Below are 16,450 nucleotides of genomic sequence, written 5' to 3'. Positions count from 1 at the left end.
CACCCAGACATCACATCTTCTCGTCTCTTTCTTTTACTTAGCAGTAATTAAATCCATTCTTGACAGTGCATTAACCAGAAGTGTAAGCTACTTTGTTGAATCAGACCAAAATAACCAACAGCATCAAGCAGAACTGTCAGCATCTTGCACAACATCAGATCCATTAGTACTGTTTGGTAAAGAAAGATGAACAACAATTACAGGCTATTTGTGTTCTGGAAGAGAGAACTGTTTGGCCAGTTTGTAATCCTCTCTGAAACATGGGATTAAAGCAGCAAAGCTCTTATTCATCAGCCGGTTGCTTTTGTGCCTCTGTGAGCAGAGTGCTAGAGACACCAGTGGTGGTCCTTTGGGAAGTCCTGCACCATTAGAGGGCTCTGCAGGCTCGATAGTTTCCTCCACACTGCCCAACAAGGGCTCTGGGAGTACAGGAGATGTCGTAAGCACAGAAACTCATAAGAGAAGTAAGTCCATGTTTCTTATGGATTTCATGCAGTATATTTTAAATAACTGGTTCTCTTATAGAAGGCTATAAAACCTATACATCACAATGTTTGGGTATGTCTGTACATGCTCAGAGATCTCAGATACAGTAAGGATGCTTTAGTGATGGGGGTGGGTTTTGTGCAGGGAGAAGTGCAGATGATTCATGAGAAGGTGGCCACAGAATAGCTTAGGTCATTCCCAGGTCATTGACTGGGGAGGAGGGAGGGACATAAATCACTCATTGAAGGGAGATCAGTTTTTCCTTGATAGATAAGAGAAAGCTTACAGTTCTCAGGCGTACACCCCATCTTTATTATGCCATTCTACTTTTCTACCAATCTCTGGTAGAAAAGATGTAAAGAATCTGGAAATCTGATTTACACTCATTTAAAGCCCTGTTTCAGTGTCATCTCTTAATTGAAAAGCCAACTGATTCTATTTTTGCTTCCTTTGCTGGCTTGACAGGTGAAGGTTAGGTGGATACAGCATTTAATGCAGGGAGCCACATCTAGCACAGGTTACACTGACTCTTGCCACTGATGTCAAGGATCATGCTCCCAGAGCGATAACTCCCATGAAGTCAGGGTACAATGATGCAACAGACCTGCAATCTCACTTCAGCAGGATGCCCCAGCAGTGGCTGCACACTGGGAACTGCCATTAATTCTTTAATTGCATGGGGACTTAACTATAAATAACTCTTTTCCCAACAGATCCATATAGGCAGCAATGCCTTTTTCTTCCCTCCACAAGGAAACAAAGCATCACATGTTCAAATTTTCTAAAATAATTTTGGTTTTCATTGCTGTGTCTAAATTCTCCTGTGTTTTTAAATGAATTAGTATAAAAACAATAATTCACATGAAAACAAAAATTCATAAACATTCTGCATAAGCTTCAGATCTGCATATTTCTCCCCAGTCTACCAGACACAGGCTCAGATTTCAGAGTTGTAATTACCATAATAGAAACAGTCCATTATTGAACAACCAGCAGTTACTATAACTGCATAAAAGCTGAATAATTGAATACAAATTATGCAGACTTATTTTACAACATTGGCTTTTCTGTTTGTTATATACAATTTTTTAACATGTTGTAATTTCATAATAATTGATAAAAGTAATTTTGATCACTCTTCTGCTGTGTAGCTAATATTTCTATGAGTCAAAACCAAGTGGATGAATAATATAGCCAGAGCAGCCTTTTATACCTGCAAAAAGTTGATTAAACCAGCCAGGTTCCATTTTTTTTAGACTGATCAAAAGAAAAAAGGAATAGTTTTTATGATTTTGATGGAAGAAACAGAAATAATGAAGGATGACACAAAGTACCACTTGAGATTCTTAGGATTAGAAAAAAAGCATCTTAGATGAACTCTCAGCTTGTAATGTAACCTGGATGCAGTTAAATCTCAAACGTGACTGCTTCACAGTATTTTTAGTCAGGCCTCTCAGAAAATCTATTTTTTTTTCAACATGTTACCAATGTTAGCCCTTTTGAGTGATTATGTGTGGCCTATGCAAAGTTAAAACACTGCGTGTGTGACCCTTTCAAGATAACATAAAATGCTAATTATGCCTCTGCCTTCAGCTTGCACCCTCCTCCTCCCTCCACACAGATATCACCCCCAAGGCCACTGTTTTGGAGAACTGAGGGTAATTGCAGGTTTGGACCCATAAACTGTCCTCTGAGGCTTACCTGTGATGGGGTCGTCACATTAATTTCCGGGACAAAGTTGTCGTCAAAGAAGTTAATGATGTTCTCCTGTTGCAACTCCTTCGTGGGTGTGAGCTTAGGCAGTGGTGGGACTGGCGGACCTTTCCTCAGCTAGACAGACAGCAAAAATATCATAGACCAGTTCAAGGATAAAAGAAAGAGCTTTAAGCTAGGCCTAAACAATTTGTGTCAGGATTTTATCGCTGCCTTAAATGTGGGCATAAGTCATGGGTTGAAAGGAAACGTTTGGTTGTTTACCTCCAAATGCCTCAAAATAAACATTGTGGGGAAAAAACCCAACTCTATGCTTCAAAAACATTCCAACTTAAGGTTTAAGATGTCATACAAAAACATTTCTTGGCTGATTTTTTTCTGCTGTGACAGGCATGCAGTGCAGGACACTTCCTCTCCTATGCAGCCCATAGTGGGAATGGTGGTACTGCACAGTACCAGGCTTCTGCAGCTTTTTGGCTTCTTAAATTCATTCCTGTTTAGCTTTGGGATTTTGTCCCTGCCCACCTGTCGCTACCTTTAAAGCCTACTTAATGCTAAGACCATATCATCTCCAGGAACCACAGTACCTCAAAGGTGCTTAGGTTACTAATTCCCCGTGCTCTCCAGAGATTCACATAACTATGACAGACTAATGGCTTGGAATAATACCAAATACTATTGGGTAATTTAAAAACCTGTCAAAATACCGAGGGAAAAAAAAATCCACAAAAAATCCTTGGGTGGTATAGTGACATAACACCATTGGCACCAGTAAGACTAAACTGAGTCCTACCAGATGAATATTCAAGCAGTGAGGCATCACATTTTGGGAGAGAGACAAAACAAGTGTGCTCACATGTAACTAAATGCAAAACTAAATTTCTTCTGATGTGCCCCCACCATAGAAATAGCAATCAGCACAGCAGCTATCCCAATTCTGAAAACATCAGTAATATCAATGTAAGTCTTTGATATGTTCGTTAAGTATCGTGTACAACTCATGCTACAGAAGAAACTGATGCATGAAACTGATTCTTATTTCACCAATAACACGACTCCAGTGACTCCGTGTCAAACTTCTCAATTCAGTGTTAAGAACAACCAATAAGCCTTTACTTATCAGTAATTATTCACAGCAGTTTTTAAGCTAGCTCTATTATATACTGTTTCATAGGCTTGCCAGACAGTGATACTCACTGGCTAATTTTTATCCAGTCTAAGCATAAATTTGAAGATGAATGAAGTGCAGAAGTACGTAATGTACTGAAATCCACAAGGAGGTTTTAGAAATAGGTTTTTCAAACACTGCTGGTATACGGATCCTTAGAGACTAAGCAACTTTTTAAGAAGTATTCTGTTTTGTTGCCACAAGTGGCTCCAGTTTACTGGGCACCTTAAACGTTCTTCATTCCCCCTTATACAAAAACCACTTTCCACCCATGCTTGTGACACAGGGATGAATAACCAGTGAACAGAACAGAGTGCAACAGAGCCAGTGGCCTGCCTATCAGTTCTCAGTCACAGCCCAGATGAAAAATCCATCATATACATCACCTCAGCTATCTTTTACTGCACTAGAGGGCAGTTTCTCCTTCTACGTTTCTGCTTACCTGTGTGGGTGACTTAGGCCGGGCTGGTGCCGGAGATGCTGGTGCCAGCATATGATTGGGACTAGCAGTAGGGCTAGGCAGGGGAGAGACCTCCTCTGGTGGTGATGGTGTTTTTGCAATGCGGAGTGGACCTGAATCACTAGACAGAAACAAAGCAATGGTGAGTATCATGCTGACTTATTACCTTGACAATGTGATGCAACAGCTGAACTGGATCCCTGATGTAATGCCAGGGACCACAAAAGGCAGCACATACTGGAGATGAACCGAGCCATTATATAATGACTAAAGCTAAAACTGCAATCAAATTACATTAAAATTCAGTGATCTACAGCATCAAAGGAATTTCTAATTTTGAGTGATCTTGATTTTTGGAGTATCTGTTTACCTGACCATTATAACTTGAGGGAAACAGAGTACCTGCATTTTTTCAGATTCTGTATTTGAAATAATGCCTTACATGTAAATTTGTAACTATCATAAAATGTGAGATGGAATTATTGTCTTCATTTCACACAGTTCCCAGAATAAAAGGCTCTAAACATAAAAACCCCAGGGGAAAGCATAACAACGAATAACGCAAATAATTTTAAAAGCTCAGCAACTTGAGAAAGGTTTCAATAAAATAAAATATAACTAAGATTATTATAAAGATGTCAGTATTTAGAGGGACAGTCACCACAACAAACAAGCAGTAGTCATGTGACTTCAGCAGAGCTCTGCTGATGCTAAGAAAAGGTCTGGTGAAGTCCTGAGAAGGGATCTGTCTTTCCCATGAAAGGACGCAGTGCAAACACTGACACGTATTCAGCTACCTAGAAATGCTGAAAGCTTACAACTCAGGGGGGCTATAAACTATGGCACTCAACAACCACAGTACTCAGTAAGAGAAGAGCAACTCCTACACATCTTCACAGAGAACAGAAGCACTACCTGATTGAGGAGACCACAGCATAAACATGTTCCTAATGCTAACACAAGAAAAATTCATTCCTTGGAAAGGATAGACTTAGCTCACACTCACCACCTCTTTCTGTGGAAATATTAAAAAAAGAAAAAATAAGCAGTTGTTAAGAAATTTCTTTCCCCGGTACAATATTTGCCTTCAGGATAGAGCATTCAGTAGCATACAAATTTTTAAGATGTTTCTTTTTATACAGTTCTTTCAAGGAAAGATTAGATACTGTACTTGTCTAGTATCTACTTCTCATGCATCTAAAAAGCAAAGCTGTTTCATCTTACAAAGACCCACTCCTGAGTAGCCTTTTAGAGCATCATAACTAATAATGGAAGTCAAAACCTATCCAGATTTTCACACAAGGCTCTATGAACAGTACAGAAAAACAGATAACATGGTAACTAAAAAAATAATGTATTTTTAAAAACATTTAAAAAATAATTTAGGAAAACCAGACTGCATTAACCTATCTCTACCCATTTGCAGCAGTAATTATCTTTTTCTCTCACTGATGGAATGAGTAATTCAGTGGGAATGAGCATGTGAATACTGGACATGGTCTAGGAAACACAGGTGGACAAAATATCTGTCGATTACAAAAACTGCTTGAAGTTTTCAAAAACTACATTATTTTTCATCCCATAAAAGTATTTTACAAATCTTTTATGGAAACATAGTCCAGCTTGTAGGTCTGTCCTAAAGGGGCTAGAAGTGGTGATGCATAAGCCAACAGCTCTGGAGGCAGTGTGTTAAGCCTATGTGAGCATGGATTAACATCGAAGTAATCCAAAACAAAAATTTTGGACATGTTCTTAATAAAGTAGTTCTGAATTTTGCACTAGGTCAGAAGGTTCAATATTTCATTCTTTGTTCTTTCAAAGTGAGATCAAAACAAATGTACAAATATCAGCCATATGTCTGAGGCAGATGCTATGTTGTTTGGGCAGTCTTAATTGTTGCTAATCTGAGTCCAACTTGAGGGCAAATTAGCAGTAGCTTGTAACATTGTTCTGATTGCTTCTGATGAACTGGGATTGGCTGGAAATTCAGCATTTATGTACTCACTCTAAGTATCATTGTGTTTTGGTAAGTCTTACTGTTTTATAACTTCAACCTCTTCTGCCTACCACTGTTACAGTACCAAGAGATCAAATTATGGCAGAGATGCTACATTTGTTGCAAGCAAAAAATCAAAAATACTGCGCTGGCATCCACCAACCTTACCAAAGCACCATGTGATTTTAAACTTTTTCTGATTTTCTTTTTTATTTTTTTTTTAATTTTAAGACAAGATTTCTCTTGAAAGTAATTAAAAATATGGTATTTTGTAACATTCTTTTAACTTCAGCTTTTCAGCTTTTATGATGCTCTTTTAGATCACATTTCTTAACTTTTCCCCACGAGGAGAAAAGATAAAAGCTGACTTACAAAGGTTGGGATTCACATCTAATCATATGCCTTTAGGAGCTAAACCCATATATAAATATTTCAAGGCTTTAAAAAAAAAAATGAGAGTTAGAAACTTTGCTGTAAACTAAGTATCTAAGAATAAATGAGCTATAATACTCTGCAGGTGCAACTTGGTTTAACAGCCTACAAAATGAACTAGGCTAAACTGCAACAGCTGAGAATCCAGCCTTTATTTTTTTAAAAAAGAAAAAATAAGTGGGTAATAAAGAAAGTTTTGCACCTTTACTCATGTTAGAAGAACTTAATCCAAGGCATCTTCATCTACCATCCTGAACAAACAGACCCAGTGACCATATTGTGCAGCAATTGTTACACAGGGTGTAGGTGATTACTACATATGCTAAAATCCACAAAGCCTACTGCAACACAATTCGTTAAAAAAAGCAGTAAATTCACCTTGGGGCCCCTTGAATGGTGAAGGCCTTGTCTGCATGCTGATCTCCCAGCTTCGTCATCACTTCATATAGTTTGTGACATAGCTGAGAAAACAAAACACTTGTCTGAGTTTATATGAAGCACTACTGTCATGATTAAACCTGGTTTGATAACTGATAATTTTAAAATGGCAAACAGATCCTTCCAAAAATACTCAGTGTCATGTATATCAAAAGGCTAAGTGGAAACGTATCAAAATCCATAGAATCAAAGAGAACAGCAGTTCTTCAAAAACATAAGCTGGTCCTCAGAGAACAAGTTTCTAAGTGTGACTGACTGCTGCCTGATCTCTGATGAAGGAGGTTTGAATTTGAAGCAACATGGGTAGCTGAGAAGGTTCATGTTTTCCTCTCAAAAACCTAATCCAAATTTACGTGGAACTTCAGTTAAACAAGATTTCCAAACACTTTTGGTTCCTATTAGTAGGTTACTATAGATAATACACTACCACTTACCAAGGTACATTCAAAAGATTCTCACTGCTCACTGAAACTGCTCAATGTGCCTAACAGTCACAGATATAATGCTGCATTGCTGACAATGCATATAACAGTCTTGAAGGGAATGCTTGACATGTTTTTCTTGTACTGATTAAAGCAATGAGATGCTTAGCAATTGGTCATGGAAAAAATGCTAAGGGCAAAAGTATGCTAAAAAGAATGGAGAAGTTATCAAAATAGAAAGTGAATTTAGTGCTACAACTGATAATGCACTGTAATCCAAAATTCTACAGGCTGCCTCTTCCTTAAGAAGAGTAGAAAAATGGCAAGTAGAGATGAATACAAAGGTTATACTATAAATCTGGATCTAGGGCAAACTCTCATGTGTGCCTCTGCTAGAGTTTTACTGCTGCATTACAAGACATTTGCTTGCTGTTATGCATATCACATAATCCATTATATATGAGATATTTATTTTTACTCACTAAAGCTATTTCCTTGTGAAACTTGGCTTCAAGGCTGGATACATTTTTGAAGGTGTTCACATAGAAGCCAACTCGTCTACGGAGGATGGCACAAAGAAAGGAAAAAGAATAAAAGATAAGGGTGAGAGGGCCACAAAGGCAAATAAATTATTGTTTTTCCAGACTACAACCAACATTCTTGATTGTTACTATTCTCAGCCAAGCACATAAGTGGGTTGAATGTCAAAACTTCAGACTAGTTCGCTCATGATTATTTCTGTTTGTGTTAAGAACTATCATACTTCACACCACACAGAGTGAACTGAGTTTAGACTACTCCACTGCGGAGGGCTTCTGCTTGTTTTAGAGAAGGGGAAGACTGCAAAAGGATTGGCATGGCTGCAGCACAAGCACACAGAATGCGAGTGCTCTGGGCACACCATCTCCCACCGGGCAGCAGGCAACCATTGACTGAAAGGAGAGCAGCACTGCGAGCAGCTGTGTCCTAAATACTATTGCAGCACCGACGTGATACAGGCGCGCCTGGAGGCAGCTTTCAGGTATACAGCTCAGTACAGCCTGGGCATCGTGTCCCAAGCTCAGCCATACTTACAGAAATCAGCCCTGAAATACATGCATATGTATGCAAGAGAAAATAATTTCTAATATAGACTAGATATTTTTACACATGCAGTCAAAAATATGCTTGCTTGGGGTGAGTGATCCCACACCTCTTGTACACTTAGAAACTAGAAGGTGTTTTGTTAGGGTTTGAATTATTCTTTTTCCTATTTAAAACTTTCATGTGTAATTTCTCCAAACTTTTATTAACAAGAACCATTTTTGGCACAAGAATAAGCCTTTAAAATGTCAACTCAATGGATCATTTTCTTGCCGAGGAATTGTAATAACGGAAAAAAAAGGACTCTGAAAGCATTCTAAATTATGCCTATTGCTCAAATCAAATTCTACCTTTCCCTGAGACTAGTTAGTAGGCAACACATATATTAAAATAAAAAGGCCTTTACACTAAATCATTGATTTGCAGTTTTACATTTAGTAAGCCCATAAAATATGTATCTTGAAGCGCTAAGAAGCTTTTCAACTGAAATAGGCAGAAACACAGCAGGAAAATCCTCTATTGATCTTAAATATAACAGGAATTAATTTGGAAGGCAGAGAAGACAAAGGATACTACAGTGACTCACAAACCATTTCCACTCCAGATTGTCACTTGGTAGAGAACATAGCACACTAATGAGATGCTTATTTTTCTACCACTTTTGTTCTCCTGTTATTTTGTCTAAATTTTCTGTACAAATGCAATTCATGGTTAAACATCCCAAATGAATGATCTATGCCATCAAATGCTTTTACATCACAGACATAGTCAGTGCATTCTGATGTAGTTATGACATAGTTTTTTCCTTCTTCTACTGCTTTGGTAGTACCTTGGTGTCATAAAGGTATATATTTATTGACACAAAATATTTATACATTTCTAAGGTCTTTTGGTTTTTTTGATACTTTTACAGAAAAATGACCTTTAAGTAGACCAATAGCAGAACACAAAAGCATGTGGCTTATGTGTACAGTTACTTTTGTCAGTGGAAACATTTGATCCTTTTTATTAAGAGTGGCTTTTTTTTTAAAAAAAAAAAAAAAAAAAAAAAAAAAAGGATCAGCTGTCTCCCCACAAGGTGTCTCAGAAAGGTTATGGTTATGGTAGTCATGATCTGCTGTTCTGTGCTCTGACACAATTCTTTACCCATAAAATGGAAAACTTTTTGCACTTCAGTGAAGATATGATAATGAGTCTTAAGTACCAAGATACACTAAAAGAAATAAGTATAAATACACTTACAGTAAGTATAATTTCAGATCATTTACAGGCATTTCCCCTTTTGTTATTTCAAAAAGATAATGGATGGGATCAAACCATTTTCTATCAGCTCATTAAAATCCCCTAGTTCCCTTTCCTCACTCCCCCTTTATGCTTTCCAGACAATATCTGCCTAGGCTTACCGTGACCACAGAGATGGCAACTCTTCTTGTAAATCAGTGTTAAACTCTTCAAACACTTTCTGTGCTTTTTGAAATTCTTCTTCTGCCTAAACCAAAATGAAACAGGGTGACTTCTGCAATCACTATGACATAGCATAACCTGCCAAAATTGGTTTTGTGCTTGTTTTGGTAGGTCTTTTAAAATTTTTATTATCAATCGATGTGACTTAGTCCCACACCATGCAGGCCAACACAGGACTTGCTGTCCCCTCAGTCTCATCAAGAGAGGAAGTTAGGGCTCAAATGGGACTCATTCCTGAAAGAGGCTACGCATGCCCTCCACATGCACCAAAACACTTAACACACACTTATGCTTAAGGATATCATTATTTCAATTTCTGAGAGAGAAAAAAGAAACAATTTTTTTTTTGCTCTGTCTCTGCACAGAAACAAATTTCATCCAAGCTCCCTAGGTCTTCTGCCAGCATCCTTCTGATTGTGCTACCTTGGTAATTCTGCCTTCATCTTTTCTTTTTGAGCTCTGTAGGGCTTCTAGATGATGCCTTGCACTGTCGTAGTCCACTAGCTTTCTGCTTCGTTTTGCAATGCGAGTCTGTACAGGGGTAGAAACGAAAGTCATCACAAATAGCACTTCTTAAACTGCTATTTTACCTATGCCTTCATGTAAGTTTTTCACATGTTTTTATTCTCCCTTATCTGCTGTTCATATCTGAATTACTATATCATGTAGGAACACGGACATGGTAAAAGAGACAAACAAATCACCTTATTTTAAATAAGGAACACATTCTGAGATTATTTGGAAGGGGTTTCTGGGGTTGTAGGGCTTACAGGCCTTAGAAGTGAGACGTCATTGTTATGCATGGCTTGTCTCATTCTCCAGAGTAAGTGGACCTGTTAAACTCATGGTAACACCATCTTTTTCCCTTATATATAACATGAAAATTTAATAAATACTTAAATATTTTTTTCTAATGTTCTCAGTATAGTTGCTGTGGTACATAACTAAGATAACTGGGGTTCAACATAAAACTCGAATTCTAATCTACCTGCTATAATTCTTTTAAAACTGAACACAAGTCCTTCAATATGTACTGACTTTACAAAGCTATATATTAGATCTAAATTCCACAGGCTGAGAGGGCATAAAGAGTAGTTCGATTTGCAAGCAAGTTTGAGACTGAACGTCAGTAATGTTGGGATTTTTTTATTATTTTTTCTTTAGTCCCTGAGGTAAATGACAAAGGGGATACCTACTCAGCTATAAACCATCACTAAGAATTTCCAGCTATGTTGATACGGTCATGTTCAAATGTAAAAGTAACTACTTCTCACCCGTAATGATTCTTTATCCCTACACATTTCATTTAGCAACCATCTCCCTGGACCGAACAGGCATCTAGGAGAGGCTAGAATCTGCATAACAGTCTCTCCTGATGTGTATTACAAAATCTTTTTATAACTAATTAAAAGACAGGAACCATGGATTAGTTAAGAGAAAGATGCTTAGATACTCACAGCTGCATTTAGTCAATTACAAAAGGCCTGCTTTTCATGTTGTAATTTACCTGGCATTTTAGCAGCTGAAGCACTTAATGTCTCCCTGTTGAGGTCAGTGAGAATTATCTCATACCAAATAAACAGGAGCATGAAAAAACGTAAAAGTTTTTTCTCCAAAGGCTAATTTACTTCCAAGTACTACTGCATGAAAAATATTTTTATTCACTTGGAAAATCAGTGCAGCCTAATGTCAGGGATTTACTTACAGAACATCTTTTACATTGCAGGAGAGAACTACATCCACCTCTTCCCCCAATTCCCGCCCGCCCCCCCCCCCCCCTTTTTTTTTTTAAATTTTTCTTTGTTTTTTTTTTCTTTTCTATTTATTGTATGACTCAACAGTAATTTTACAAACTGTCCTTTATAGGAGATCATTACTGTACTTTGATATCAGGAAACTGTCCTAGATATGTATCCAAGGTCAATAATGACCCATCCACCAGTTTTTGATGAAAGTCTTCCCAAAGTTCATCACATTTCTGTAAAGGTAGAAAAGACAAAAATGCGCTTAGTAGTTTAATTCCACTCCAAACCTAGGAGAAATACAAATGTAATTGGTAAAGATTAATCTTGCTGATGTTTTAAAATGTTCTTTGTGGCAATAAATCAGATTGCACTTACAAGTTAAATGAAAAGGAATACCTTGATGTTGCAAGTTTTAATTCACAACAAAAGATTTAGGTTAATAACTAGCTTGTGTTTCCATTCTTTCAAATAGTAATTGCTATGTGAAAATAAGGATATCATGGATTCAGGTTCTTCCTCAGTATTTTGGGTCCCTGAGGGTCAACAACACAGAATCTGAAGCTGCCCTAGCTCTCACACCTAAGTACATTCACTGATGATAAATCTTCCTTGCAGAGAAAAGAAGTAGAACTAAAAGTAGAAAAGTAAATAAAACATAGGAAAAAATAAAGCAGGTTTCCCATCAATTGCAAGGATTTTTAAGCTTAGCTTTCCTTGGTCATTTTTAAAATAAAAGCGGTGGAGACCTACCTTATGAAAGGTCTTTCCATCCAATACTTTTTGTGCCATTAAGATACATTTGATGACATGGCTCATGCACAGAGCTGTACCTCGTACAGCTAGGGAACTGAGATGCCAGATATGAAAGATGCCAACATCAGCAGTTACAGTGCTTTTCCCCAGTCCCCTTTGCAGCTCTGAGATAGTCACTGAGAGACACCCCTTGTAGTTTTCTGTTTTTTAAGAACTTGTTCATGCAGTTGATGTGACAAGGACCCTGTGGGGAGCAGGGTGAGATTCCTGGCCAGAAGCAAATCCTGTTACATAGAGACAGTGCTCGAGGTCCTGGGTTCTCAACTGAACAAGTCATTAGCACATGTTAGACATCCTGATCCCCCTCTGCTTTGCACATTTCAAAAATTACTGAGCTCCCTCCTTTGATGGGAGGGAAGCTAAAGGGGGTGAGCGCTGCTCTGCAGGGCTGTTATCCCCACCGGTAAGTCCGGAAAGCTATTCCCTAGTGTTTGTTTTACCATGAGCTACTATAGGGCATATTATAAATGCTGTGTGATGCCAGTATTCATATCATTCGTTTCCTACACTAACGGAGTCCTTAGTGAATTATCACAATTTATTAATCATGCTTAAAAGAAATACTTCATTTATTAACACAATATTTAATCATGGTGGTCTACAGAGCAGCACAGCATTAGATCATAGGAAGCAAGCAAGCAACTGCCAGCGTTGTGCATCTGCCTTTGTATCTGGCTGAGACATATTTTGGACAAATAAAAATCACGGATGTTTTCTGAAAGCTAATGCACTCAAAAAACATTGTTGAAGAGCTCCTTAAGCCAACATCTTCCTACCGTACAGAGGAAGATCATTTAGGTGGATCCCTTTTGGACTGATCATTTGTATCCTGGACTGCACAAATATATTGTTCTTTTTTACTCTAGGTTGAGGGACACATAAATCTACATTTGTGATAATATAGGGAAAAAAAAGTCAGAGGCAGAGATTTTGTAATATTGCCCACACAAGTATCTTTTTAAGAAGACACACCTAACATTTATCCCTATATCTAATAGAGATTAAGAGCCAATTTTTGGTCCTTTCACACACAACTACAGATTTCTGAGCGTGAAATCTAATAGTCTGCAGATACAAGATAAGGTGCTACAGCAACATGCAGTAGAAGATCTCCCAGTTTAACCTAAAACAATATAAATGGTATGGTATCTTAACTTATACAGTTTGGAAGTTGGATGTTTTTAAAATCAAAAACTCCTCAGCACCATGGAAGGGTAGAGGAAAGCAGCCATAGAGAAGAAAAGTAATCATTATGTGGATTTGGGAAGACTACTCTGTCTTCTAGATTCTTGCTGATTGTATTATCCAGGAGGCATTGCAAACTGAATGCTAGGTAGTTAAAAGCTGCACCAATAACAGTTTGCATTTTCATGTCACCAGCAGCACATTTGCTGGCAGACTTGCAGAATTAAGGATGTTTAAGCAGGTAATTCAGAGCACCTCAAGTCAAGTTCCTGCAGTGTCCTCTAGAACAACCTATTCTTCTCTAATCACTGGAGGAAGCTAAAAAGGCTAAAATGAATGGTGCCGTGCAGCCTAGTTTGCCCTTAAATTCCAGATTCTTGTCAGAGAGAGGTGCATGTCCCATCAGATAGTCTGTTTAGTGCCACTGGCTCTACAGTTGTTACATAGCACACAAGTATAAGCAGATTTGATATTTTTTAACATTCAGTTGAACAGAGAATCTGACTGTAAAACTGCATGTATGATGCCTTGTACAAATTTGTCAATTGGTTGCTATCAGGACCAATTCTGCTCACTTACGTCAGCTAGTTTGTAAAATAGACGTTGCAAATCCAGCAGCTGGTCAGCAGGAGGTGCATTTCACAAGACCAATAATTTCTATGCTCAGAAAACAGGATTTAACGTGTAACAAAGAATGAAGGGAAATTTTGGATGTACACTTCTTAACAGCTCAGATTAATCCATTTGCAGCCAAAATACTTTTTTCTTCTTTCTTCACATCTTACCTCTCCAATCATTCTCACATCTTCTCGTCCGTACCAATCTGGCTCATATACTTCATGAAGAGACTCCGTAAGCTTCTTTGAGGCATCTTGCATCCCTGTAATTAGACAGAAGAAGGAACATAGAACTGCAAACTACATGAAGCAGTTGCTTAATATCTTTATTTTGACCACATGTACCCACTATACTATTCTCTCAGGCACATTTAGAATCTTCCTTTCAAGAGCTGGAACAAAACCTTTATTTTCACCCAGCTCCCCCAGGTTAACAAGAAATGCCCCTCACAGAAAGATTAACCCATATTTGTATGTAGGAAAAAAGTTTCTATCAGATTTCGGATTCCATTTTCTATTCTGAACTAAACATATCTGAATACGAGTAACAACTTGGAGGGTAGTCCTGCCCACTAAAGACATGTAATACCCAAATGAAAGACTATCACTGAAAAAATCAATCAAATAACAACCTGCCTTTGGTTATTCTCAGCTCTTCCACACTACAAAAGTTTCCTACATTGTCCATAATGAGTACCACCCCAACCTTTGTGGAAGAACAGGCATTTCCAGGGTGGCACAGTTAAAATGGCCGAGATTTACGGGAATTGCTGGCTATAAAAATGGATTTAAGAAAAAAACTAGGTCTGCCCTAAAGAAAAGCGCTCCCCAGAATGGGGGAGGTCACACAAAGGGTAGAACATAACTCAGGATTTCTGTTTCCTTGTTTTCAAAGATATTTAAGTCTCAAGAGCTTTCAGGTGTAAAGTGAGAGTGGTTGAGATTGTTATTCTTCTACCTACAATAATGATAATAAGCAAAGAACTAGCAAAACCTGAGACAGGATCTGGGGAAAAGAGATGCCTCAACTTGGGGAGAGTACCATAACGGACCTTGTTTTATTAAGAATGTTTATTTTGTATGCTCACCCAGCAGCTTTAGAAGTATGTAGAGCCCAGCACTTAGTTACGCTTACAGCAGGTCTACAGAGAGGTGTGCTAAGCCAAACTGCATCAGTCACCTTTGGAGTTCTGACTACTCCAGGTGAAACAAGAATGGGGACTACTGATGGTTATCACTCTATAATGCACAGATGAGCTGGCTTAAATGTAAAGTAGCTTCAATGATATCGTGATAAAGAGACAACATCTGTCTTCAGTGAGATCAGTGTGACTCCAGTGAATAAATTATTGCCCTCCGTGAAGGCACTGGGGTTTGCCTTTCCATTTGGATAGAACACCATTACATTAGGTGTTAAATATGGTTCTGAATCCAGTGAAACCAAACAGATCTCACCTAACATGCTAAGTGTCAGTTCAGAATCAGTAATTTTAAAACAACTCTATTTCAACTTCTTTGCAAAATATGAACATTGCTAATTTTTTTACCTAGCATTATTTTTGTTTTGTAGAAACGACATTTTTTTCTCCAAAGTCTGTTTGCTGCAGCACATCTGTGCTGTCTTGAAAATTGTGTGTGATATTCTTGAAAAATGCTAGTGTGATATTCAGATTTAACTGCTTAGTGGTTTAGGATATAGGTTTAGAATTTAGGAATAACGTCAATATTTCTATTTTCTGCACAACTAAATGTTTAGAAGTGGAAAAGGAGAATTAATTTGAAAACTGTCTAGAAGAGCAGACTTGACCTAATCAGTAGCTATTCCACCATATTCTCCAAAACACATGCTCGAGATATGACAGGAAAATAAAAGCAGTAATGCACGCTTCCTAATATAAACATGGTGGTCTATGGAATGGGTGGGATAAGGAAAAAAGATACTGAAAAAGATGAAAGTAGATGGCTGTTCTCAGACCTTGGGTTCAAGGGAGAGAATGGTTTGGGAAAGGGGGCGAACAAGTACAAAGGAAACCGTGGTGTTCAGAGGCTACAGGCTTTCGCCCTTAAATCAAAAGGTGCTGAGCCAAAACAGAGTATTTGATCTCTTCAGGGATTTTCTTGGGGATGCTTTTTAATGACAGAGCCAAGGTCAGAGAATTGGTATAGTGCAAGAACTTAAGATGCATTTCTTCCTTTCCTCCTCCGTGGTTAGTATTTAAGGATGATGTGTCACCAGCAAAGAAAGGGATCGTGAATAAAGGGTCTTTTTTTGCCTAAAATATGCCAGATTACAGTAAAATACAGATGATCTTCACATATTATTCCATGCAGGACTCATTTAAAACCTTTAATGTCACGGCAAATTAATCAACTCAGGAGGTAAGGCAAAACCAACACAGTATCGCTACGCTTAAGAAGGCTGCTTCTG

The 16,450-nt window shown here is 38.0% G+C and overlaps 1 protein-coding gene across 11 annotated transcripts in view; it reads right to left on the bottom strand.

Moving 5' to 3' along the window:
- AMPH (amphiphysin) overlaps positions 1 to 16,450 on the bottom strand; it is a 120,766-nt gene that overhangs the window by 31,912 nt on the left and 72,404 nt on the right. For all 11 annotated transcript variants that reach the window (XM_055707240.1, XM_055707242.1, XM_055707241.1 and 8 more), the window contains exons 4-11: positions 14,191 to 14,285; positions 11,545 to 11,640; positions 10,086 to 10,193; positions 9,602 to 9,687; positions 7,598 to 7,673; positions 6,634 to 6,716; positions 3,810 to 3,948; positions 2,188 to 2,316 (exon numbers count right to left, since the gene is read on the bottom strand). In XM_055707240.1, coding sequence (XP_055563215.1) covers positions 2,188 to 2,316; positions 3,810 to 3,948; positions 6,634 to 6,716; positions 7,598 to 7,673; positions 9,602 to 9,687; positions 10,086 to 10,193; positions 11,545 to 11,640; positions 14,191 to 14,285 — 812 coding nt within the window. The remainder of the gene's footprint in view (positions 1 to 2,187; positions 2,317 to 3,809; positions 3,949 to 6,633; positions 6,717 to 7,597; positions 7,674 to 9,601; positions 9,688 to 10,085; positions 10,194 to 11,544; positions 11,641 to 14,190; positions 14,286 to 16,450) is intronic.

Source organism: Falco cherrug, chromosome 4 (assembly GCF_023634085.1).
Source record: "Falco cherrug isolate bFalChe1 chromosome 4, bFalChe1.pri, whole genome shotgun sequence".
Lineage (NCBI taxonomy): Eukaryota > Metazoa > Chordata > Aves > Falconiformes > Falconidae > Falco > Falco cherrug.
The sequence above is the reverse complement of the archived record's forward strand: the minus strand, read 5'-3'. Positions and strand labels throughout refer to the sequence as shown.